The following is a 25,889-nucleotide window of genomic DNA, read 5'->3' as shown; positions in this document are numbered from 1 at the left end:
TTTCCCAATATGCCCTTACAAAAGACACTCTGGATTCTTGCGGTTTTGCCATTGTCTTCAAACCATGTTGTCATACTGGGATGAGCTAAGAATTCCAAAGAGATATCAAGCTGCAGTGCTAGGGATTTCTTTCCTCTCAGGTTGCCTATCATTTTGGAATCTTTTTGCCCTATTGTGGTTTTGAACCTATGATTCAACACTGGACAGTTCTGTACCTTGCCACACCTTGTCTGACAGTGAGAGATACACTTGACCTTCATGGGTCTTGACACCCAGGCCCTGGGTTTGTGCCAGTGGCTTCAAAAGTCTGTGGGATTCTTTGGTGTGTCGCAGCAGAACTATCTGCCTGGAGAAAGGAGCATGGGCACTCTCATGCAGATTAGAAGAGATCATCTTTATTTTTAAAGCAGCACCCAAGCATGTCACTACATGTGACCTGGGAAAGAAGGGCTAGCATGTGCATACACTTCAAGGTGGTTAATGGACCAAGGAATGGGGCAGAAGGGGACACAGGGCCAGCCTTCAACATCGAAAGTTAAAGTAAATGGTCCCTGTCATTCAGACTGTAAAAGGATATGATGTCCCTATACAGCGTGGCGATTCCCCCTGTGCTGAGTGGAGGTGGGGAGGCACCCTAGTGCAGTGCTTTGGAATCCTTGGGAATAAAACCACATCAACCAGGGAAGCTGGAAGCCGCTAGGTGAGGTCTGACCTTCAGAATGGAGGCAACTCAGCGCTCCTAGGAGGTACACTGGGCAGGATGAGTCGCAGAAGCTGGACCGTGAAACCCAAGACTCGAGGGGACAGCCATTGAAGGCTGGATACCCGTAACAACAAAAATCTCAAGTTGTGCTTTTCTTCTTTTTAAATATAATGGGGAGAGGTGGGGGAGGAAAAAAAATGGAAGCACCATCAATTGTGAGGACTCGAACAAAATCTCAAGAGTTAAACACTTTGGAATGTTAACAGATCATGAAGCTAACTCTCTAAAAAGAGTGTGGCTAGGCAGCTTAGTGAATTAATTGCTTATGAATTAAAAATAAATTATTATAAAATAGATTTCTGTACATTTTACATACATATAATCTCTCTCTCTCAAAATATAAGCCACAAGGTTAAATGACACCGCCCGGGTCCATTCCATCCCAGCCAAAGTCGTGCCCAGTCATCTAGTAGAACTTCAAGTTGAAGGGCCGGTAGAACTCGCGCAGCCTCTGCACCACCTCCGGGGCGATCTCGGGGTGGGTCCTGCCCTTGGTCTTGCCCAGGCAGTGGGGTTTGCTGCTGCCCTCGGCCTTCTTCAGGCAGGGGAAGCCCTTGGTCTTGTTGAAGTACAAGTGCTTGTCCGTGATGATGCGCTTGAGGTCCAGGAAGTCCTGCACGCGGCCCAGCTCGCCGGCCGGGTCGCTGATGAGCCGCTCGCCGCTCACGAAGAGCATCTGGCCGATGGGGAAGTGGCGCAGCCAGTGCTCCAGGTGCTTGGCGTAGATGCCAATCTGGATGGCGCTCCACGACATGTCGATGAGGCCCACGCTCCTGTTTTTGAACGTCAAGTTCTCGAAGGTGGGGATGTCGGGCCGCTTGGAGAGCGTCTGCGTGTAGTCCGAGATGGCCCGGGTCACCGGGTCGCGCACCACCACGATGAGCTTGGTGTCCTTGGACATGGCCGAGATGCGCGCGGGCGCCTCCCGCGTGACAAAGTAGCTGGGCGTCTTCTCCATGGTGATCTGCCCGTCCAGGGTCCTGGGCATCAGGTCCCTGTGGAAAGCAAACAGAGCAATCTAGGGTCAGAAGGTGGCGCACACCTCTTGAGCCCCACCTCTCAAGATCAACGCTTCCAATCCTGGCCATCTCTTATTAAAGGGGGTGATGGCAGAGACATAAAAATGCAAACTGCAAGCAACATTTAGAGCTAAAGGTCCATCAATGCCCCATAGGAAGTTTGGAAGCCACATACTATCTGCCTGAAATGGGAAGACATTCTCATGCAAGGTATGTTTTACTCTAAGATCCCTCTAAGGGTGTCACCTGTTCCTTATTTTTCAGGGTACCCAGGTTTCAGATTGCCCCCAAAGAGTTGATGTCAAAACAACAACAAAAAAAAAGTCTTTGGCCTCTGGATGTGCCTTTCCTAAAAAGTAGCACTTGCGTCTCAGAAATTTCCTTACCCTTGAGTTCCCAACAAAACACTTTCACCAAGCCCAGGCAAATGTTCCATTGGTTTTTATTTGGAAAGCAAAGGTCCCTGGATCAGGCCTGGTTGTACCCATGGCCTGGGGACAAATACCTTTGCTTCAAAAAACAGCAAAACAAAAACAGCAACAAAAAATCAGGTGAAATCAGGAAAGTATAAGCTGATACAAATACCTATGAGAAAATCCCCTAGGCACAATTCTAGAAACTTCCAAAAAACACTTTAAGAAAAAAAAAAAGAAAAGAAAGAAACTTGGAAGAGATCTATCACAGCAAACTCAAGCAGGAAACAATACTGATACAACCTGTAAAGGAACAGTTCAGAGATATAGGCCATGGGATTTGGCCCATAAAGCAGTTTTGTGGCATGGAATCACAATTACACTGATTGCACAAATCACTGGTGTCAGGCCCTGGTTATAAGACAGCAAGTCAAAAGATACATGAATATAGCTGATCTTATAAAATAATGGTTTGCAACATTTTTGTTGTTACAGAAATGCTGTTATGTGACTATGCAATGGTTTCTGTGAACCATGGATAGACTCAAGTCCTGAATGTAGAATTTAGGAGTCTGTGGATGCTGCTATTCTTTTTGTAGAACATTTTCAAGTAAATCTGGAAGAAGACGCTCAAAGTGAGCAAGGATATGGTGGGAGAATTGGAGAAAGGAACCAGGAAACCCTGGGATGGGGAGAAGAATGACACATATCCTATGTCATAAGTTTCTGCTACACCTCAGAAGGTGGGATACATATGTGTGCATATGCCAGCGTGTGTCTATCAAAAGACAGATTCTTACCCACAGGAGAATAGAGAGAAAGAAAGAACAACACTGGGTGAGATGTTCTTTTCTGACAAGAGACATCCAGATGTGTGCCTTCAAAAGCTCCATGAAGGTGGGGGCTGTATGCACACCTGGTCCCCTCCTCTGTTATTTCCCTACCATCTAACATGGTTCTTAGAATGACAGCAGGTGTCTACCAAACATATGCTGAAAAAATGTACAGTTAAGTGATCTGGCGTATTGGAAAGTCCCATCTGGAAATATAAATGATTAAGAGTACGTCAGGGCTGGGGTTGTGGCTCAGTGGTAGAGCGCCTGCATCACATAAAAACAAATAAATAACAACAAATAAATAAAGGTTAAATTCTTAAAAAGAAAAAAAAAAGAGTACATCCTTATAAATGGGCTGGGGTTTGAATCCCTCCACCACTTATTAGCTGTGTGATCAGGAGACAAGTTACTTAATCTCTCTAAGCACTGGTATCCTATTATACAAAATGGGAATAATTCTGTCTACCTCATCCAGTTGTAAAGAAAAGTGAGTGAGGATTGCCAAGCTGGAGTGGTTTAGCTTTACAGTTAAAGAATGTGGGCTTGGAAGTCAGACTGTCCAGGTTCAAATCGTGGCTCTGCCACTTAAAGCTGTGTAACCTTGAATGATTAAACTTTTCTGGGCCTCTTTTCCTCACTGGTGAAGATGGAGATAACAACACCTATTGCATGGGAGTTTAATAAAATTTAAATAATAATATGCTTAAAATATATCTGACATACATTACCATGTCTGGTATCTGCTTGGTAAATAACAGATGCCAGTACTGTTATTATCATTAAGTTGCTCAATACCCTGTTTATGGATGTGGTAGAGCCAAAATTAAACATCAATGTGTGTGTGCCAATGTGTCCCATATAAAAAATAAGTGTACCAAAAAAATTAAGTGCAATAATTAACTGGGTATTAAATATTGGTCACAAGCTGGGCACGGTGGTGCACACCTGCAATCCCAGTGACTCAGGATGGCTGAGGCAGGAGGATTGTGAGTTCAAAGCCAGCCTCAGCAACTTAGCAAGGAGCAAAGTAACTCAGCAAGACCCTATCTCTAAATAAAATATTAAAAATGAATGGAGATGTGGCTCAGTGTTAAGAGCCCCTGGGTTCAATCCCTGGTAATAAATAAATAAATAAATAAAAACTAAAGAAATATTTTTTTTTTTTTTGGTCAAACTAAAATCACCTTTTAGCTATGGGACAGAAACTTCTGATTGATTCTCACATCTGGACCCTGGAGTGGAAAAAGAAAAAAGAACCCACCGAATTTCCACATCATTTTTACCAAATATTTATTTCTCGGTAGAACATTCTAAACTTCTAGCTTTAAGCCATCCTAACCCACTGAGACTATAGTTTGAGCACATTTTATAAAAATAATGATATAAACGGTTTATCACATGAGCCAGAAAGGGCACTTCCCTGGAGAGGGTGAGTCCCTTCTTCCAGAACACTGCTAAGAGAGAGTTCAGAAGAAGAGCACTTTGTCCTTAAGGGAGACTGTCGCCGCAGCTCTGTGGCCATGTCTGGTGGATATTAAAGCTGGATTGACCCACTTTGCCTATTAGCCACTTAGATTAATGAAGCAGTGTCATCAGGCTAATGTGATCAAGGATTAAAGAGTCCCTTCTCTTAACTTCTTTTGCATGTGTCTATAAAGCAGGTCAATCCAGATAAAGGCCAGGTTTCTTCCCTATGCTAAGCTGTCTTCAATTGGAGGGTCTATGAGAGGTTAATATTCAGAATTAAAATGTTATCCCCTTGCTTTGAAAGAAATCCAACCCCCCAAATTCCCCAGGGCGATTGTAGAAGGGCAGATCTGTCTGACCTTATGGATTCTGCAGTCTGGCCTCCAGTTGTGGCTCTTGGTACCACCATTTACTGAGGCCTGTGATCCTTGGATGGGTCACTTATCCGGGTCATACCACAGTTTTCTCATCTGGACAATGAGACCAAGGATGGCTTCCCTCTTCTAGGGTTTTGGAGAGAACTAGAGAAGTTAACCTCGGTACCCAGCCTGGTAGAAAACTAGGAAACTGTGGTCAACGTATCCCGCTAACAGCATTCTGGCAAGGCTGTAAGGAAGCAAGACCTGCCCAGAGGGGACCAGTCCCTCATTGGTTCTGCCCCCACAGAGGAGCCAACAGGGAGGTTTGGTTCCCCAGAGAAGCCAGACACAGGAATACTAGAACCTGTTCTCAGCCTGCCTTGACTCCACGATCATCTCTGAACCTCTCTGCCTGCATTGCCTTAACATTTCTACAGAAGGATCTGGTGTAACCAAACAAAATGGCACAACTTTTGTGAACAAGAGACCAGTATAGGACTAGTAAAAAGGAAATAGGAGATTAGCCCATAAACAAGACTCCCCGAGCTGTGGGCAGAACTACTGGGCTAACTTGCCTGCTGGACCCCAGACTATTCGGGAGTATCACCTCTAGAGGACCCCTCCCTCCACAGTGGTCTGGAATGTGTCTACATGTGTCAGAAAATACTCAGGCAGCTTCAGGACATGGGGGCTCTGGGGCTGCTCTCCCCTCAATGTGCCTGGAGACCGACAAGCAGCAGTTGAGAAATAAGATACACAACTGGTTTCTCCATCACCAAATGACTCCTGTGCCCTCTCCACAGGTTTTCAAGGGCTCATCTGTAGTGGGCATTGGGATCAGATGGAGCCCAACATCTCCCCAGCACATACCTAGGGATCCTTCTGTTAAAGAAAAAAATAATTACTTGATGGCACTACTTATTCAAGTCCATCATGATAAGAATAAAAACCACAGCAACAGAGCCCAGCAATGGGGTCCTACAATGGAACCTGGTTGTGCAGGGAGAGAAATGGGGCTCAATTTCAAATGCAGCATGGGCACTGGGTAGGAATGCAGGATCAAGGAGTGGGGTTGGGGACCAGTATACTGCAAATAACTAGGGGGAAACATCCAGGGTAAGGAGACAGGCCAGGGTAATCAGACACCACCTGGGGGACAGTGGAGGATAAAGAGTCAATCAGATAAGGAGGGTGATCAGATGGGGTGAGGGAGAGCGTTCTCGATAAAAGAATTTAGCAGGGTTCTTTGCTAAAACTGGATTTTACAAGATAATGCACAGATGGGCCTAGAAGAAGGTTCAGTAGACTGATGAAAGTTTGGTCAAGGAGAGAATCTATGTCACACCAAGTCGGGAACACGGCATGACCTGAGAAGCCCCTGGCACAGAACCTTCAAGAAGTTACAAGCAGTTACCTATTTTCCGCTTGAACTGCTCTTCTCTCCCCATCCCCCACCCCACAGCCACCAGCAAACCCCAGAGCAAAGTCCTTTCCATTGCTTCCTGAGCCCACTGTCTCCTCTTCCCCTTCTCTGGTCATACTTCCTTGTCCTCGTGCTTAGTGACCTCACCAAGTTCAACGGTGGCTCAGAGGGGAAAGGATGAGGATGTGGCTGACAAAGGAGATGTGGTGAAGGATGTGGCGAAGGCTCCCAGGCAAGCCTGCTTCTGCCCATCCTACAACCCCAGCAGCTGCTCCAGCCCCAGGCTGGACTGTGGGAAGAGCACACCATGAAGGTTAATTGAGCTACTCATTTTTAAAAAGCCAGTTTCTCAAATGAATAGTCACAGCTAATAATTATAGAGTACTCTGGAGCTTGCAAAGAGACTTTCACATGCATTATCTGATTTAATCCTTTGTCAAAAAAACCTTTGAGGTACGTACTAATCCCCAATTGGCTAATGAGGGAACTAAGGCTAGAGCATAGTTAGTGGGTGACTGTTTTGGAGCCTACAAGTCAAAGAGCTGGAATTTAGAGTCAGCTCTCCAATGCAGCTCCATCCATCCATCAGGACAGTCTCCCTCTCAGCCCTCTTTATTTTCTTCCCAGTATGACCAAGAGCACGTAGACCTACACACCTATTCTTTCTTTAAATAGACACCAGTATCATTTTTTTCTCTGATTCATAGATTAGGATCTTAATAGTAGCTATTTCAGTGCTAACCAGATCACTACTGATCTCAATTGTTCAAATATGAATCATATTTCAAAACAATAAACCTCTTGGTTTCACATAGTCCCACTGTTAACTGCCTTTTATGGGGCCCGGATAATTACCTCTTTGCCACAGAGGGGGAAGAAGGGATGCCTCTTTGCAAGGACAGAAACCTGTTACATACCACTGGCTCATGGGGAACAACAGCATCTCCAGTCCAAGACTAAGGAGGACACATTGCTCACAGACCATGAGAAGAGTCCCCTAGGACAGCCTAGGAGACACTATGCAGATGCGTGCCCACCACTGAATGCAGGGAGGCAGAAAGCAGAAAAGATGCCCTTCTTCCATTAAACCTAAAGGGTGAGGCAGACCATCAAGGCCTAGAAAAAATAAGCATAGTGAACTTCCAGGAAAAACCTACGGCAGGATCCTCAGCCAGGTGAGTCTGGAGGAAGCCCTTCAGGCTTTCAACTGGTTTGATGATGCTTATAAGAAAGCCATGTGCACAGTCTAGAACAGAAGGTCTCAACTCTGGTTGCGTATTAAAACCACCTAAGGTGCTTTCAACAAGTAGAGGCCTGGGCCCCACCCCAGGCACAATGAATCAGGCCCTCAGTGAGTGGGGCCCAACACCAGAGTCTTTTATGATTCTAATGTGCAGCCAGAACTAGAAACCATTAGTCTGCGGGGCCGGGAATCTGCTGGTTGGCCATTTATTCCACTGATATTTGTACCCATGTCAGTGGAGACACTGTGTGGGTCACAGAGGGCATTATGGAGGCCAAACTGTGAACACAACTAAAACTTGGTTAGTTAATACAGGAATTATTTTTTGAGTCAAAGGCCCAGAACTAAAGCTGGAGAAGGATCACACTCTCATCTAATAGTAGATCACAAAGAAATGAGAGCATAAGCCCTATGGTCTACAAACGGCAGACACAAGAACACACAATCAAGTTTAACACAAAGAGAATAAAAGGATATTTCTTGCCCAAAACACACATACAGATGCACAAGCACACAAGCTTACCTCAGTTGGTTATCAAGCACAATCAGGGTACCAGAAAAACAAAATGATTGGGTGCACAGGGATGCACATCTATAATCCCAGCGATTTGGGAGGCCGAGGCAGGAGGATCATACATTCAAGGCCAGCACGGGCAACTTAGCAAGCGTCTAGAGATAAAATAAAAAGGGTGGGGTGTGAAATATGATATATCAAGAACTATGTAATGTTTTGAACAACCTACAATAAAAATTAATTAAAAAAAAAAAAAAAAAGGGTGGGGATGTAGCTCCATGGCAAAGTGTCCCTGAGTTTAAGCCCTAGTCCTGCCAAAAAGAAAAAAAAAGACAAAGGAACTAGAAGCAGGATATAAGCCCATGTCTACTCACGCGACAAAGAAATCCTAATAGTTGCATCTTACCCTTTCATCACCAAAAGTTAGACCACATCATCCGAAGCAGAACAAAGAAAAACAGGTGAAGAGTAATGCTAGTATTAGATCATCTCATTTATGCCTTTGTCAAAGCTTGTGGATTAAAATTAAATTAAATTCTCTTAAAAAAAAATTCCAGGGGCTGGGGTTGTAGTTCAGTGGCAGAGTGCTTGCCTAGCCATGCAAGGCACTGGGTTCGATCCTCAGCACCACATAAAAATAAATGAAAGAAAGATATTGTGGCCATTTACAACTTAAAACAATTTTTTTAAAAAATCCCTTAAGGACTGGGGTGGGGGGTGTAACTCAGTGGTACAGTGCTTGCCTGCCTAGTTCATATAAGGCTCTGAGTTCAATCCCCAACACCCAGAAAGGGGAAGAAAAAGAAAAAATATATATCATGATTGGGTTGGGGTGTGGCTCAGTGGTAGAGAGCTTGCCTAGCACATGTGAGGCACTGGGTTCCATCCTCAGCACCGCATATAAACAAATAAATAAATAAAGTTATGTCCATCTACAACTAAAAAATATTTTTAAAAAATTATGAAACTAAGATTTAATGTAAAAAAAAAATGGTTATAATCTTGAGGCAGGGAGGGTAAGGAGACTGGTCTAATCATATTTGAGGATTAAAATTCCAGCCTCCATTTAGAGAGAAACTGGTCTGGGCCCTCTCTCTCAGGACTGGAGAAATCAGCCCAGAAGCTAGATCTGTTTTCCTGGGAATGCTTTTCTAAGGCTTTCAGAAACACAGAGTTTACCAGGTCTTGGTGGGGCTCCTCCATGCTGCAGCTAAAAGCAGATTATTAAAAACAAACCTTAAGCCTTAAGGAAGAGGGGAATAAGAATGAATCAGAGAAGTTCTAAAGAGTCCTCTGATTCTGATATTTTCTAGTTCCAAATGCTGCCCTGATTTTCTTTCTTTGCTTCTTCCTTTCCTTGGGTGACACCCCCACTCCCAGAGTCCAGCAATTGAACTTATTGTTTGAACTGGTCAATTACACAACAATAAAAGGGGAGATTATTGAAATGGGCGTAACCCAACTCACTACAGTCAAACAGATGCCCAGACATTTACGCAAAACCGATGATGTAAGTTAATGAACTTCAGGGGGAAGAAGATGCACACCCACATTGAAATGGGGTTGGTCCAGTCTTCCAATCCAAGTGAGAGGAATTGGGAAAGGAAAGGGGACTGTTCAGCCCCCTCCTTTTGGCTCTTCCATTGGGAGATATGATCCTATATGATTCCTAGTTTTTCTAGTGTTTTGAACCTGAAGAGGGGCTGTATTTTATTGAATGCTTTTTCAGCATCTATTGAGATAACAGATAATTCTTGGAAACCCATATGTAGCAAATGAAATTTAAAAAATTAGGAGAAAAATTTCCCTACTTAGTTGCAGAAACATCCCATAATTTTGGAATTGCAACAAAGGTTCCCCCCGCTTCTTTTTAAAACTTAACATTTTAACTTACATATAGTAAAAGTTATTCTTGGTGTCTAAGAATTTTGACAAATGCACATAATTATGTGACAATCACTGCAATATACAACAGTTCAACCAGACCCTAAAATCCCCTTGTGCTTCCCCTTCCAACAAAAATCTAACTAATAAAGGGCTGAGGCTATTGAAATCCTTGTTTTGATACTATTCTGGGGAAAATATTATTGAAATGAGAAAATTGTCAACAGGGACTTAAAAATTTTGATATAACAGATATATTTACTGTTGATTTTTTTAAGAGATTATTTTTTGTGAGGATCTCAGCTTCTTATTGGCATGTCCCCTTGACCACGGTTCCAAATTTCTCGGCCTCAGCTTTTTTATCTGTAAAGTTAGTCTTGCTTGGAGGTTGAAGTGGTTCTACCCATTCAGATAAACTGTTCTGATAAGAATGCCAAGGGCTCAAGCCAAGAAATGATGATATCCCATCAACTTTAGTTTTTCCAAGAAGTCCACACCCAGCCACTGTCAATTCATAAAACCAAAACGTGAATAAGAGAAATTCTCATAAATAGAATTGAGGTTCTAGGAAAGTTGTGTTCCAAGCCCCTTCCTACGAAAAAAACCTGGTTCCTAGTATCTGCAGTCCTAAGTCAATCTAGTAAATGAGGATGCTCCCTTTAAAAAGGTAAAACAAATAGTATCATTTCTGAGTGCCTGATAAACCCACATCAGCAGCCAAATTCAAAAACACTGGGGGTGGGGAGGGGGGTAAATAGGTGGAACAGAAAATTAAGGGCCGTGAACTTCTCCTTAGAATACTATAATGATGGACATCTGTCATCACACCTTTGTCCAAACCTAAGGATATACAATACCAACAGTGAACCTGAATGTAAACTGCAGATTCTGCGTCATGATAATGTGCCATGTACATTCACAGGTTGTCACAAACATCCCACTGGGGGTGGGGTGGGGTGTTGATAATGGAGAGGTTCTGCCTGGGGTGGGGCTGGAGAGATATATAGATCCCTATACCTTCTGCTCAGTTTTGCCATGAACCTAAAATTGCTTTTAAAAGTAAATTCAATTAACAAGAAGAAGAAAAGAAAACACTGACATCTGTCAAAGTTTCTCTCCCTGACCAAATTCTAATCAGGCCCTTGAATTTTCCAACTAGGTTGCCAGAGACCTTGTGCTGAATTTAAGCTGCCTAGGCCCCTCACCTTCTCCAAGGCAAGAGGTCTCAGCTACTGCTCTGTCTGTTCCCTGGTGAAAGAAATGGACCCGGTAAGGGAAACTAAAGACCCAGAAACTGATGCAACAGAAGCTGGGGGCTTTATATCAAGCTTAGCATTCTCTGGACCAGTGACCTCCATCTCCCTATCACAGAGAGGCCCATGAAACCCACTCACTTGGTCAACTTGAAAGAACAGAGAAGGCTGCTGTATGGTTGAGATCAATTTGGGGTAAGAGGAAGGGAGGGGACACTGCTTCCCAGAAGCAAGCTTGAAAGCTGTCAGACAAGTCTTAGAGGTGAAAGCCGCTGGCAGGTTTGGGGGAAGGGCCTTTAGTTCTCTAGGCCAAAGTGCTAAAACAGGGCTAAAACCAAGGAGAAGAGAAAGAGTAGGATCCTAGGTCATTACAGCCCTAATCACAGGATCTTCTATATCAATACGCATGTGCTAACATGTATTGTGATCTCTGAAGATCAATCTACCAACCAACACTAAAAGTATTCACCACCCAAAACTCCCAGATACCTTTCCGCCTCATGATAATACACATCACAGGGGACCTCAGAAGTCAGAAGGAGGAAATTAAGTCTATTTAAGTCTCCCCTTTTTCTTTTCTTCTCCTACAGAAAGATAAGACACCCAGCCAGGGATGAGAAAAGGAGATTTTCATGGAAACTTAATACAGTTGTGGGGACAATGACAGCAGAGAGGTGTAACCTGAACTGTAAGCCTTAACTCGGAGAGGTTTCTTCTTTAAAGCAGCTTTTCTTCCCAGGGGGTCAGTTTGGTTGGGGAGGAAGATGCTATCAATCCAGCCTCTCTTTATCTCAGGCCCTGCTTCCTTTCCTTGGAAGCCTCAAAGTCCACCAGCTCCAGCTCCAAGCTCCCCCCCCACCCCCCCACCCCTCCCCACCCCGCTTCAAAGGGCCACATCTCCATAAATAATTATCTCCATTTGGGAGAGATGTTTGCATATCAAAGCACTCCTTTGAGAGGGTTTAAAATAATGTCAACTGAAACTGTAAATAGTGGTTCTCAATCTGCCTGGATCCTGGGAGCTTCCCCGGAAGTGATGTCAAGATTCCTACAAAAGTTTATGGGCCAATTTTTGCTATTTCCCTACCACCACCCCCCGCCTTTTTTTTTTTAAGGTAATGGGTTGGAAAGAGAAACACAATAAAGGATGGACTCCCCAAGCCCTCCTCCTCTTCCAAATTGGCTCTCCTTTGTCCACCCCCAGCTCCCAACCCCCACCGCAAGGATTTGGCCTCCATTGTCCTCCAATTTCAATACTGCTCAGAAAATGAAAAGCCTTTGTATGCCATGAAGGGGGTGGGGCGCAAAAGAGCATCTCGGGGGCCCTGGGTCAGCTCGAGACCCCTTTCATTCCGCGGTTATAAGGCCCTGCTCCACAAAGCCCCCCCCCTCCCAGTTCCTGTTTGGGGAAGGGGTTGGGGCGGGCTGGGGGGACGGGGGGGGGGGGGGGGGGGCGGGTTTCAATTAAAAGCTAATAGCCTTTTGTGTAGGAGCCCTCTCGGGTATTGCTGGTGTTTATTGGGCCTCACTGTGGGCCGGGAGGGACAAGTCCTGTGAAATCTGAGGGATCTGCGTCCTATTTCCTGGAAAAAAAAAGAAGAAGAACAAGAAACTTAAAAAAAAAATCATTGCAAAGAAAGAAAAAAAAATGTTCTGGGAAGCAGACTTTCTAGAAAGTAATATCAGCCTTGCCAATGGTGTGGGGGCAGGGGGCAGAAGTGAGTGCACAGAGAGAAGGCAGGTGGGAAGGTACCTGGTCCCAGGCACCGCACACACCTGTCTCTGATGAGTTTGGGTCTGAAATGGGCTCCTCTTGCTCCTGTTTTTCACATGCCCCTGGATGTACCCTCTCCCGGCTCCAGCTTCATCCCCAGACAGAGCTGCCTGCTCTTGGGAATGGGGAGTAGATGTTTGTAAACAGGCCCTCACCCCAGAGCTTTAGAGACACACCATCTCAGTCCACCTGCATGTAGAACTGGACCAGGGGACTGAGCCATGGGGGACTGAAACCTCTGGGTTCCTTCCTGTCCTGCTGCAGGTAGACCAGAAGCTGAGACCTTGGACAAGGCACTCCAAGCTTTGGACTCAGTACCTCTACATATAAAAAATAATGGATTGAGGCCCTGCACGGTGGCACAGGCCTGTAATCCCAATGATTCAGGAGGCTGAGGCAGAAGGATTGCCAAGTTCCAGGATAGCCTCAGTAATTTAGCAAGGCTCTAAGCAACTTAGTGATACTTTGCCAGAAAATAAAAAAATAAAAAGCACTGGGGATGTAGCTTTATGGAAAAGCACCTCTGGGTTCAATCTCTAGCATCCCTCCCCCCCCCCCCCCAAAAAAAGCTAAGGGATTGATTTTAAAAGGCCTAAAATTTTGTGAGGTGATCATTAGAGTCAGCATCTCCCTACCCTACCCTCATTCCACCTCCTCCTATGCAAACAGTAAGTAAATTGGCACAAGTTGGCAGGGAGTAATTAGAACATCCACACATACTTAGTACAAAATGTACTTCAGGGGCATAGGCATAGATCTCCAAGAGGTGCAATTCAAGTGGAGGTCAATGTCAAGTGTACCCCCAAATGAGGCACCTACTTGCTAAAAGCAGCCTGGTCAGTAATAAAAAAAAAAAAGAAAGAAAGAAAGAAAGAAAAAAGAAAAGGGCTGTGAGGCTTTCAGCAGGTTGTCTAATGTCTCTGTGTCATTTTTCCTCATCTGTAAAATGGAAACATTTTACATTGCTACTCCCTATCCATGCCCTGTTTTTGTTGTTGTTGTTGTTGTTGTTTTTGTTTGTTTGTTTTTTAGGATTTAATGCAGTTTGTAGGTTAATGAGCTCAAAAAACCAGCAAAACTCTGCCCAAAGGTAAGGTGCAATGAATCTCACTAACATCCCCTCTTGATTTCTCCCTTATCACATGGCCCTAGGTGAAGGAAATGCTGGTAAAGAAAAAGAGAAACCAAATGGGTTTGTAAATTCAAAGGCTCCTATAAAAACACATATTTGAAAGGGTTCTCATTTCCCCGCAAGTCTTCCTTTGTGCTATGAAGAATCTCATTTTGTGTCTCCCCTGCCCGCCCCTCCTATTTAGTCCCCCCAAGAATTTTGGAAATTAAAGAAAACTGAACTTCCCTTCTTAGTTTGGCATTACTGAAGACGATTCAAGCCAAAGAAAAATAAGAAATGACACTGCACTTAAAACACATGTGATCTGGGACTGGGGCTGGGGCTGGGGCTGGGGATCAGCTGTAGAGGGCTGAGCTGTGAGGCCCTGGGTTCAATCCTCTGCACCACATAAAAATAAATAAATAAATGTTCAATTACAACCAAATATATATATATATATATATATATATATGTGTGTGTGTGTGTGTGTGTGTGTGTGTGTGTGTGTAAAACACATACACATACACAATATACTTTTCTTTTAACATGGTGGAGATGTGGTTGGCTGAAACAACCTCAATTTCACATCTGAGGCTCCTTGCAGGAGACTCACAGGACAAATACCCTCAGTTACCCTCTCTACCTCCTGGGGGCAGGGCAGGGGGGTGTGGAATCCCAGTTAGCACTGGACTTATGGCCAAGATAATGGCTTCATTCACTGTCTGCTTCCCTTCTGCTCAACAAACAGAACCCCATTTTATGGTTATCAATTGAAAACAGTATAAGGTAAATTAGGTCAATAAAAAAATACCTTAAGACTGTAAACTTGAGTTAAACTAAAATGAAGGGAAATGAATACAAATAAACTCTCCTTATCACAGGCTTTCAATAGCTCAAGAACATTTTAGAGAAGAAGTACGTTCTAACCAGAGAGAACAATCAAGAGGGTGTAAAACTTGGAGACACTGCTGATAGAACACTGCTGTTTCTTATCTTGCATTCTTCATTAGTACTTACTTCTTGCCAGTTGGTGGGTCCCTGCTTGAAGCTGGTTAAGAGTGACCTCAGGAATGTTAAGTGGCATGGCGATGACACCCTAACTGGATACCCATCAATGAAATTCTGCCATTTTTGAAAGTCTCAGCTTGCAAAGTTTGGAAGCTTCCCAGAGTCAACCTTCAGTGGGAGAAAATGTCCTACACTCTCGAATTCTTATCTTTCCATTGTCATGGTTAACCATTTATTCCAAAAGCTCCATAAATTTTCAATGGATTACTACAGACAGGCCAACTTGCCTGTTTATTTCATATCCAAAGATACAACGGAGAGGAAGTGTTGGAGGCAGAATATTTTCACAAATATTCTGTATGATTCGAATGGGTCTCCTCATTATTTGTGACATTCTTTTTGGTAGGTGATGTTGCCTGACTGGTGAGTCTTCAAATACAATTTCTAGCAACATTTCTGTGTCTTAGACAAAGCACCCCCGACCTGGTTCCCCACCCCCAACTCCAAGGGAACAAAACTGTAAGCACCAAGGAGATCAAATAACTAAATGGTTACTGAGGGAGCTGCTAAGAATTACAAGTGAGATTAGCCTTTTATCCTGCATTAGCCTCAGTGAAAAACTAACCCGGTAACTATCTTCAAGACTATTGACTCTTTCTAAGAACAAAATGTTTGATTGAATTTTATCGCCTTCCATGTTTTGCTTAATATTATTTTGTGAATTTCATTTTATTTTTTCATATTGGGGGTTAAACCCAGGGTTGTACTACTGAGCTACATCCCCAGCCCACTTTATGTTGAATATTGAGACGGAGTCACTAAGTTGCTCAGGCTAGCCTCAAATTTGCCATTCTCCAGCTTCAGCTTCCTGAGTTGCTGGGATTACAAGTATGTGCCACTGGGCCCAGCTTGACTATGAATTTTGAAGACTTCTACCTTCAAAATAAAAATACAAGAAAATACCAAGACTCCAGGCAGACAAAGCACTTGAAAATATTTGTTGAATAGACAAATGAATGAAAAGGAATCAACTAGCTACGCTTAAAGCTAACGACAGGCAGTCACGAGGCATATGTGCAAAGGGAATTGGGGGCAACCTGGAATTATAAATCATCATGTGATCCAGGTTTGAAACTGGTGATGGTCTCAGTGATGATACATTTATATATCACCATCCTCATTACATTAAGTGACACAATTATATTAAGAGGCCATCAACATAAAAAGGTCTGGAACTTGAATGCTAATAAGTAGAATCAAAGAACAAGTGAGCTATAAGATCAGAGTTCCTAGCCAGGCACAGGCCTGTAATCCTGGCACCTCAGAAGACTCAAGTAGGAGAATCACAAGTTTGAGGCCAGCCTTGGCAATTTAATGAGACCCTGTCTCAAAAGAAAAAAATTTTTAAAAATCAGAATTCCTTATTTTACATGTGAGATATAAGCAAACCGTGTGCAAATCAAACTTTGTGTAAATCTTACCACGGAACTTTGGATGCCCTACCTCTGGTGGTCAGTAATAAACCACACCTTCTTGTGATTACAATGAGAATGTGGCTCTAATGAGCAGGTGTCTATTAATTATCCTCTTGCTTTAATTATTATTAAAATTGGTTATGATTCAAATTAATTTGCATTCCAGCAAGTGACGTCAGGTCGAGATACACCATGTGTCTCCTAGGAAGCAGGGAGAGGAAAGCAGCCTGGGATTTAAACTTAATGCTCCTTGTGGGTGCTGGAGGAATCAGTTCAGGAGCATGAACAAAACATACTCAGTGAGATAGCAATTGAGCCACTTAGCCTGGACTGAAGAATATTTATTTATCTGAGAAATGTTGGGAAATAAGGTTATAAAGACTTCATCCACCCTGTCCATCCCTCCACCCACTGACCCACACATCTTTCCCACAAATCTAGAGACCATCACAGTATCTTGATGTTGAAAAGGACCTTCAAACTCTCACCAGGTACATGGCCTTTCTCCAAGAGAATTCTAAGTTCTCCATGGCTTCATTTTCATCTGTCCCTCTCATCCCTGCCTCATCCTAGTTTGGGGCAGGCACCTGCTATTTTTCCAATGGGTTATGCTGTTTCTTGTCACCCATGGATAATATTATTTCTAATGAATTTCTCTGAAGTCCTTGTCCTCTTCTTATAACCAGCACCCTCCCAACATCCTCCCTGAAAACACACACACACACACACACACACACACACACACACACACACATATACACATACACACACACACACACACACACACACACACCCTACCTGTATCATCTATCTATCCGCTGTTTTCAAAGAGTCTGATGACTGGACTTTGCCTTAATTGCACCGTGGGCAAAAATAAATGATTGATCAAGGAATGAATAAACACATGCAGGCAGAATCTACATTTGACCTGAGAGGTGACAGGAAGCCACATAAAACATAAGAGGTGAGCAGCGTGAAAATGTTGGCTTGGGATGGGGGTGGGGGGCAGTGCTTAAGAGCAGCATGTCTTAAATAGATTTGGGCTTTTAGCTGATTATAAATTCCATGAGCCTGCTGAAGACTGATAGAAGAAAATAGAAATTTGGAATAATAAAATAAAATAGATTAATGGGTGTCTGTGGTGGAAAGAAAAGCTGTACATTGTTAAGAGCATGAACTTCAGGTTGTCTGACTCCTGCCCTTTATTACCTTTGAGATATTTTGCAAAGCTATAAGTTATAGATAATAATGTAGCAATGTAATATAACTCTTTTCCCTTTTGGAGGGTGCTGGGGATTGAACCCAGGACTTAGAATGTGCTTGGGTAGTCAAGGACTCTACCTCTGAGCTATACCTGAGGGTATATATAAGTCATAACCATAAACTTATGAATAAATTATTTCTGGCCCAGGTTCTATAGACTTCCCTTTCCATTTCTCATTCCTTGAAAAAGTCCCTTTCTCATTTAGTTGCAAATATATGTCAACATTCCTTATTCCAAGTAAACTTATAAATTCCTTGGACTTTTTCTTTGAACCACTGGTAACATTTGCCTGGTTCCTTCATTAAGTAATAAGTGAAATAAAATTCTTAACACCATCACTGAATATGTGGATAAGAATCATAATTTCAACTTTTTTTTTTTAGAAAAATTGTCTCTTAAAAAAAACAAACACTAAATTAACTGTGTGCTTCTTGTAGGGGCTCTTTCTGTGCCAGTATCCATTCTCCCATCTTAATATCAAGAACAGACACACTACTGAGCAGGTTCCAGGCACACACTTGTAATTCCAGCTACTCAGAAGGCTCAGGCAGTAGGATCACAAGTTTGAAGCCAGTCTCTGCAATTTAGTGAAAACCTTAGCAAGACCTTGTCTCAAAATAAAAAGTAAAAAGGGCTAGGGATGTAGCTCAGTGGCAAAGCACCCTTGGATTCAATCCCTAGTTTAAAAAAAAAGGAAAAGAAAAATAAAAGTCACACTTGATTTGAGCAAACACCTCATTATTATGATTCCTCTCATGGAGGTCTACCTTTGTAAAGACTTCTAGGAAGCTGTAGATGGTAGCACCGTTCTTTGAGCTACTTTCCTGTCTCCATTTTATATCCCTACTACTGAATTTCTTCTTTTATTCTCATACTTTATGTGGTTGTTGTCCTTTATTAAAAAAAAACACACACACACACCTTGAGTACTTTTCCAGTAAGGTAGATAAAAATAAGTGAAATTATGTAGCTCTAAATGGGGGGTGGGGGTAACAAAGAAAAGGATAGCTCATTAAAAAAATTTTCTTTGAAAGAAGAAAATAAAAACTAGTAACAGCTAGATAATGGGGAAATCAGTGGGGGCAAGTAGCACCCTGCCTTTTTAAGCAAGCAACATGTGCTAATGGGGTCATAGACAGCACATCACCTATTGGCGAGGCTAATGCAGGGTGTGACACCCAGGTATTCCGAATTCATCCATGTAAGTAGCAGCTTTCCAAGAAGTTTTTGGCATGGGGGGACATTGGCAGAATTTATATGTCCTCTCAAGATATGCTATAAACGATGGAAGATTTGGGTTCTTGAGTTCATTTATTGACATAGATAGAAAATGAGGGAAAGGTAGGATCACCCCAGATTGTGGGCTAGAACACATTCCCTGGAAGGCCAGCTCTGTGCAGATGGATCAGTTTGGCTTGGGGGTGAGTTAGTCTCTGGAGGTCAGCCAGAGCCAGGGCTCTGAGATCAATGGCTGCCTCTCTCTGAAATGCTCAGTGGTGTTTTCTATTCGCTGACAAAGCCAAATAAAGACCTTTAAGCTGCTACTTTCCCAGATAAATCCACTTCACATCCCTGGGCTGGGAGCACAGGGCACTAAGCCCATAAGCAAACACTACCTAAAGGAGCCAATAAGAGATGTGCTCTCTATGGCCCCATTAGCACGCATTGGAAACTAATCAAGCTCAAACCTCTCCAAGAGCGATGTTTTCCTGAGTTTGCTAGATGCACACACAGTCACTTGTCACTTGGAGGCAGTCAGGACTACACCTTCACAGACTGAAGCCTGGAGTCAACTATGCGAAGACGCCCTGACCCTGGTCCACACCTTTGTGCATCCATGTAAAACCTCCAGGAAGCTGGAATTCGAAGAGCTTTTCCTAGGCTAGTCCTTTCTGTGAAGATAGATGGTTCATCCCATTGTTCAGAAATGGGGCTTGCTAAGTAATCGCAACAGAAATGTTCTCCTTGCCGGCTGCAAAAAGTGTATGCAAATCCCAAGGATCAGTGACCTTTGGTGACCTTTGGAGAAGAACCTTTAGCTCTTTGGAGCTAAAGAGAATCTGAGAAAAGAAATGGATCCTTTGCAGCAAAATTTATGTATGCAGCATATACGTGGAGCTCAGTTCTCAATGTTAGGTATTGACAGACCCCAGGCCCACCCATGAGCCCAGGTTAAGATCTCCTGATGCAGTCTATCAGTTAGTCACTGGCTACTGACCACTCACTGGTCAGCTATGCCACTGGTCAAAAGCCTCCTTGACATGGTGTGTGCCAGGGGTCAATAAATGGGTAGGGTGGACATGGATTCTTCTGGGTTATCTAGAGCGTATTCATGTGGGCTCTCTAAGATTTGCTCACCATCCAAATGCTTTGCCTGAACCACCTATATTTGGCTCTGCCTTTATATTTTATTAAAAATCGAAATGATGACCTGGTGCAAAAATGTGTCCACATGGTTTTATAAAGTCACAGACACTTGAAGTTCAATGTCCCAATATTTGAAGTTCATGCCACATGAAAATATGTCTGTCTTTGATAAAGAATAAATAGGCTTCCGTTTTTATTAGAAGATGGTTCCCGGGCTCCTGTTCTGTCTGGGCCATGACTATATTGCCTCTAAGACCTGTTGAGCACTTTATCTGTGACAAGGGGCTGGATGGGGGGCTTCTCACGGGGTACTCTCCTCTGTTTTACAGGTGGGGATAATGAGTCTGAGAGCAACTAGGCTGAGTGGCCCCAACTCAAATGGCAAAGCAGGAAACCAGTCTCCACAATGTTACGCTTTGAATTTCATGTTTATTAAAAATCTATACAGTTCTATAAGATCAAAATGTTCAAGGAGACTCATCATCCCACCTCCGACCCACCCATGATCAACCCCCTCCTTTCTAAAGAGCTTTCCTTCTTCCTTGTCTGACAATCAGAAATGAAATGGTTTGGTTTTAAATTAATGTTTTTTAATTAATTATGTGGGGCCATAAACTATAGTGAAATAAGCAGCACTTTGTAGATATATATAATACTGTAATATCTATATCTAAAACATAAAGTGATACACACACACACACACACACACACACATATTTCATTCATTTATATATTTATTTTTAGTACACTTAACCCAGGGGTGATCTACCATGGAGCTACACTGCAGTTCTTTATAATTTTTATTTTGAGACCTTCTTAAGGGGGTACAGTGATCAGCCTTCCCCAGACATAGCCCTCACTCCTCTGGCCCAATTCCTACTCTGTAGTACGGGGTTCGGCTTTTGGATTCTTCAAGTTGTGTCAGTGTTCTACAGAAGGAAAACCATCTTTGTCCCCAATCCTGGTCACAGTCTTGCAAGCCAGAATTGCTCAATGCAGCTCACCCAGAAGGTTCTGCTGGTCATACAGATGCAGCTGGAATAAAGGCAAGAACTAAAATTTCACAATGGGCTTTCCAGGTATCCGGCAGATAAGTCGGCCTGGCCTTATCCACTCTGCTCTCCTCCTTCCCTTTAAATAAACCAGGGTGTAAGGAAAAGAGCCCATTCTAAATGCTCTCAGAGGCCAGGAGTCACAGCTCAATCCATCTTTAGAAAAGGGAGACGCAGGACGCTGTGCCAGGCTGACCAAGCCTCTCAAACCATGGAACAAACAGGCTAATAAATTAGCCTGCTAAACCACTGAGCCGAGGAGCAAGAATCAATCCAATAGGCTGTCTTCTCTTCTAGCTCATTAACTATCTGAGATTACCATCATATGGGGAGTGGCCTCTCAGCTGGAAATTAAATTAGCCTAGCTATAAACCAGGAATGTGGAGTGGAAAGTGTCTGATGAGCCAGCCATTCTGGGAAAAAACTCTGCCCCCAAAAGCTCTCCCAACTCCATCCCCTGAGCCCTCCGTCCTTTGCAGTCTCTCTTCTGAACAACCAACAATGTCAGGGGTGACATTTTCTTACTTTAGTGGTCAGATAAAGAGCTCAGTAAACTGAAGTTATTCCTGTTAAAATCAAGAGGTGGCTTCTTAAGGAGGTGCAGTGATCAGAAATCTGGCATTGATAAAAATATACATAGAATAAGAAATGTTCATGTTTTAGAAAAAGAGTTGCGGGATATAGAGATAGAATAAGAAGGAGAGGCTAGAGAAGAATAAATGTGCCTCCATCCCCTTCCACCCCGTGCATGCAGATGCAGAGCCACAAGCCCGGTAAGAAGGGCAGCAGACACTAATTGCACATTCAGAACAGGTGTGTGCCTGCAAAGCCACCTAGTAATTACCAGCTTGGGCATTTTGGCTCTAGCAAGCAGAGCCCTGTTAGCGCCTCAGAGAACTGAGTGTCCATGGGAGCTGTTTCTTGTTGTAGGTCCAAAGCACCAGAGAAGTGGAATTTATAATTACTGGCCTTCTCTTAATGAAAGGCTACATCCAGACAAGCAAACAGCAATGGGCTATGAGGACCTGGATCCTACAACCCATGCAAACAAGGATCTCCAGTGTTGGCTTTTTATTCTGAGTGGCATCTTTTCGGATTACTAGCAAAAGCAATTCCCACTGAATATGATTCAACAGCATCTTTTAATTTCCATTTCCAAGTGAAAATATTGGAAGGACAAAGAAAGTGCAGGATAACTTATACTATTTACTCTTTGAAATCATGATGTTAATTAAGGCTTCCTTACAATAGACCTCAGTCACTTTCCTGCTCCCTTAGCCCCACACATTTTCACTTCTCTCTTGGGTCCTTCCCTGCATCTACCACACTTTTCTCATGGAAATCTCCTTGTTTTTTCACTTGCATTAAGACCTTCTGCTGAGGGAGAGCTTCCTCACTTGATCTGCTCATGAACTCCTATTCATCCATTAAAACCACGCTCTGGAGTCACCTCCCAATTTAGGTCCTCCGCCACCTCAACATATTTAATCATACCTTCCTCTAATGCAACACATGACACCTGTCAATAGACTTCCCTGGGTGAAGAAAAGCCAAAGGACTTTATAATTGAGAGACAAACAAGCACTAAATCCAAATCAGAATGTAACTGATAAGCAGCAGCTAGAAAATTATTTATGAAGGTCACATGTTAATGATGAGTTGCATGAGGTCAATGTAAGCTCCTAACCCAGTTATCTTGAAGCGTGCAATCACAGGAATCCACTCTACAGCCGGACCCCACTGCTGTCTGCTAGGAGCCCCTCATATTCACACAACACATACACCCTGTGTTTCTGGGACCCACCATCCACCTGCCACATCGGGAAGCTGATGAAGTTCATGATCAACTACAAAGATCATGCTGGGGGACATGTTCTTGCCCACACCATCCAAAAAAGACACCATCTGGGTAAGATGAGGTGTCTTTGCTCAAAGTCCTCAAAAACGAATGAAAGCTTAAGTCTCGAGGAAGCTGGCACATCCATTCCCTTGCAAATGTTCTTCTCACAGAACACAAAATAGTCAAGAGCCTGTTCTGTACTTCTGATTCCAGCTGCAAATGAAAAAAAAAAAACCTAAAAATAACTGTGAATGATTGAACATTCTCTTGGAGGAGACAGATGGGCCAGCTCATCAACAGGCCCCCACCCAGGAATCCCAGGCTGGCACTCCTGAGAACCCTGCTTGGTCTCTCCTCTTCATCTCCTACAAATAGAAAGACTCTGGTCAGGGGAATACCATCCTAAACAAGATCTGATCAATTATTTCAACCCCTTTTGTATGCTAAGGTGGAAGCTCCCTAAACTTAATTGAATTCCTCCACAAGGAGGGATAGGAATAGGACTCAAAAGTTCTGGGAATGCTGACCATTGGGGGCACCAATGTGGCTTCTGCTGATCTGAGGATTCTGAGACCCACTCGGGATTCTGTGACCTAAGAAAGAATGTTCACCCCCCTGCAGAATCAGTTTGAACTGGCCATGGGATGTTCCCTGGTCGCCTGTTCACTCTCCTGGATTAGAAGCCCCTCCCAAGGAATGACAGGGATCCTCTCTTTGCAGAAGTGGTTAGGGAAAGCAAGAGGTGGGCAGGGCCTAGCCTGCAGCAGCTTGTGAACCATCTGCTGCTCAGCACCAGGCTGGAGAAACTGGCCTGTGAAGCAAAGCAGGGGATTAGAGAAGAACAGCTCTCTTCCCCCTGGAAACTTCCAACCACAGAACAAAATCCCTCTGGGACAGTCCTCCAGGTGCTTGGGGAGAGGGATGTGCTGATTCTGCAGTGAGAAGGAGTGGAACTGAGGACACATGTCCATTTTCATGAGCAGCATCGGGACCAAATGCTTGTCCCAGTAACTCCATAAGCCTCAGTGCATTATCCAGCAGGGCTGAGGGAGTTCCTCTTAGGAAGCCACCTATGTGTTTTCTTGCCTTCTCTGTCTTGCAATTCAAATTATTTCATTTTCCTCAAAAATGCATGAGAAAAAAAATTCAAAGATGTGTGCATATGCACAACTTGGGTAGAGCTTGTCTATGCATTTAGTAAGGGAGGCTCTGATGGTCTGAAAAACTTCCTCTGGCCTGTAGGATGAAGGGCCTCTCTCTTAACGTGGCATATCAGCCTCTCCACCTCTGACCCCTCTCCTCCCCAATCTCTGATGTCCTCTCTGCTCCATGCAATGAATTTCTGTTGCTCTGCAGGCTTCTCTGAGCCTGTTTCACATGAAGCTTCCCTGACCTTAATGCTTTTACGAACTTTCTGGATGATCCTATCCAGAAGCTCCTATCCATCCTTCAGAGCCGTACTCACTAGTAGCCTCTACTTTGGGATCCCCTACTCATAGCATTTCTCACTTTCTTCTATACACTGCTCACCATGGCCCCTCTACCAAGCATATGAGCTCCCCTAGGATTTAGACAATGGCTTAGCAGCTTGTTTTCTGCTTACTGTTCAACCCATTCTAAATGTTCAAGAATTGTCCTAGTGAGGAAAATCATGAATAGATGGATAAGTGAATGAAAGGCAGACAAATTATTTTATCAGGAGTTCCACCTAGCTGCTCTGGTCATGACTAGCAATAAGGCTGCCTTGTTATTGCCTGATTTTCACAAGGCCCTGAAGAAAGAGAAGGTAGGGATCAAATATCCCTTTAAAAGGTACGTAACTTTATAGGAAGGGAAGTTTGATAAGAACGGAAAACTAGTGGGTACATGCAATAGGGGATCCTACCCGGTGTGATTCTGTTCACCTAGACCATGTGCAATGACCTTGGCAAAGTCTCCCCCCTGAGCCAGGGCAGAGGTAGAGGTGAGGAGGTGACCCAAGCAGGTGTTAGAATTTCCCCAAATAGGAGGAGTCTGTGATAGTGCATCAGGAGATAATAGGATCATTGTAGCAGGCTTAGAGTGCTCCAGGGGAATCCAGATACTACTGCAACTTTGGGTTTTACACAAACAGGTAAATCAATCCCCATCTCCCTCTGTTAAAAGGTTCCACTTACCTCCTTTCCCAGTGACACCTAATCTGAAAGTTTCCTTTGATTCCGGTTCTCTGTGACTATAGAACACTTTTAAGGGTCCCCCTTGGCTCCAGACACAGAAAGAGAACGTGCATTTTTTTTCTAACTTACTGTTAGAAAAATTGCTGCCAATGTTTACATCTAGCGTTCACCTTATTTAAGGAAGACTTCAACATTACATCCAGAGTGAGCAATCATCTCAGTGCGAGGATAAAACATATACAGACCACAAGAAAACTCCCTGCCAGGCAGGGTGGAGAAGACCTTCACCTTTTCTAACACCATCAAACATCTTGCTCTGTCAATACCACCAACACAGAGCACTTACTTACCTATGAAAACAGACACAGCTGTTTGGAGGAAAGCAGAACCTGCAATTATCCTGCTTACAGAATAACAGCATGTGGAAGGCTACGAAAGAAGCACTCAGCAAGCTTGGACTTAAAATCCTAATCAGCAAGCCTGTTTCTCTGGCCTGGGCCTCAGCAACTTTCTAACCAGGGTCTTTGATTTTACTACAATTCTACCTCTCATTCTTGATTCATTCACTTTGCAGCAATTATCTTGGGGGAGGAAGGAAGGGAGGTGTGGACCCACTAGGTTTGAGATGACATCCCATGAGAGAGATGTGTGGATTCTAACACAAGCAA

The 25,889-nt window shown here is 43.5% G+C and overlaps 1 protein-coding gene across 1 annotated transcript in view; it reads right to left on the bottom strand.

The window, feature by feature from the left end:
- Positions 1-1,169: 1,169 nt before the first annotated feature.
- The window catches only part of LOC143386718 (heparan sulfate glucosamine 3-O-sulfotransferase 3B1-like), a 37,073-nt gene continuing 12,353 nt past the window's right edge, over positions 1,170-25,889 (bottom strand). The window contains exon 2 of the mRNA XM_076841604.2: positions 1,170-1,758. Coding sequence (XP_076697719.2) covers positions 1,170-1,758 — 589 coding nt within the window. The remainder of the gene's footprint in view (positions 1,759-25,889) is intronic.

The sequence above is a fragment of the Callospermophilus lateralis genome, unplaced genomic scaffold (genome assembly GCF_048772815.1).
Source record: "Callospermophilus lateralis isolate mCalLat2 unplaced genomic scaffold, mCalLat2.hap1 Scaffold_120, whole genome shotgun sequence".
Classification (NCBI taxonomy): domain Eukaryota; kingdom Metazoa; phylum Chordata; class Mammalia; order Rodentia; family Sciuridae; genus Callospermophilus; species Callospermophilus lateralis.
The sequence above is the reverse complement of the archived record's forward strand: the minus strand, read 5'-3'. Positions and strand labels throughout refer to the sequence as shown.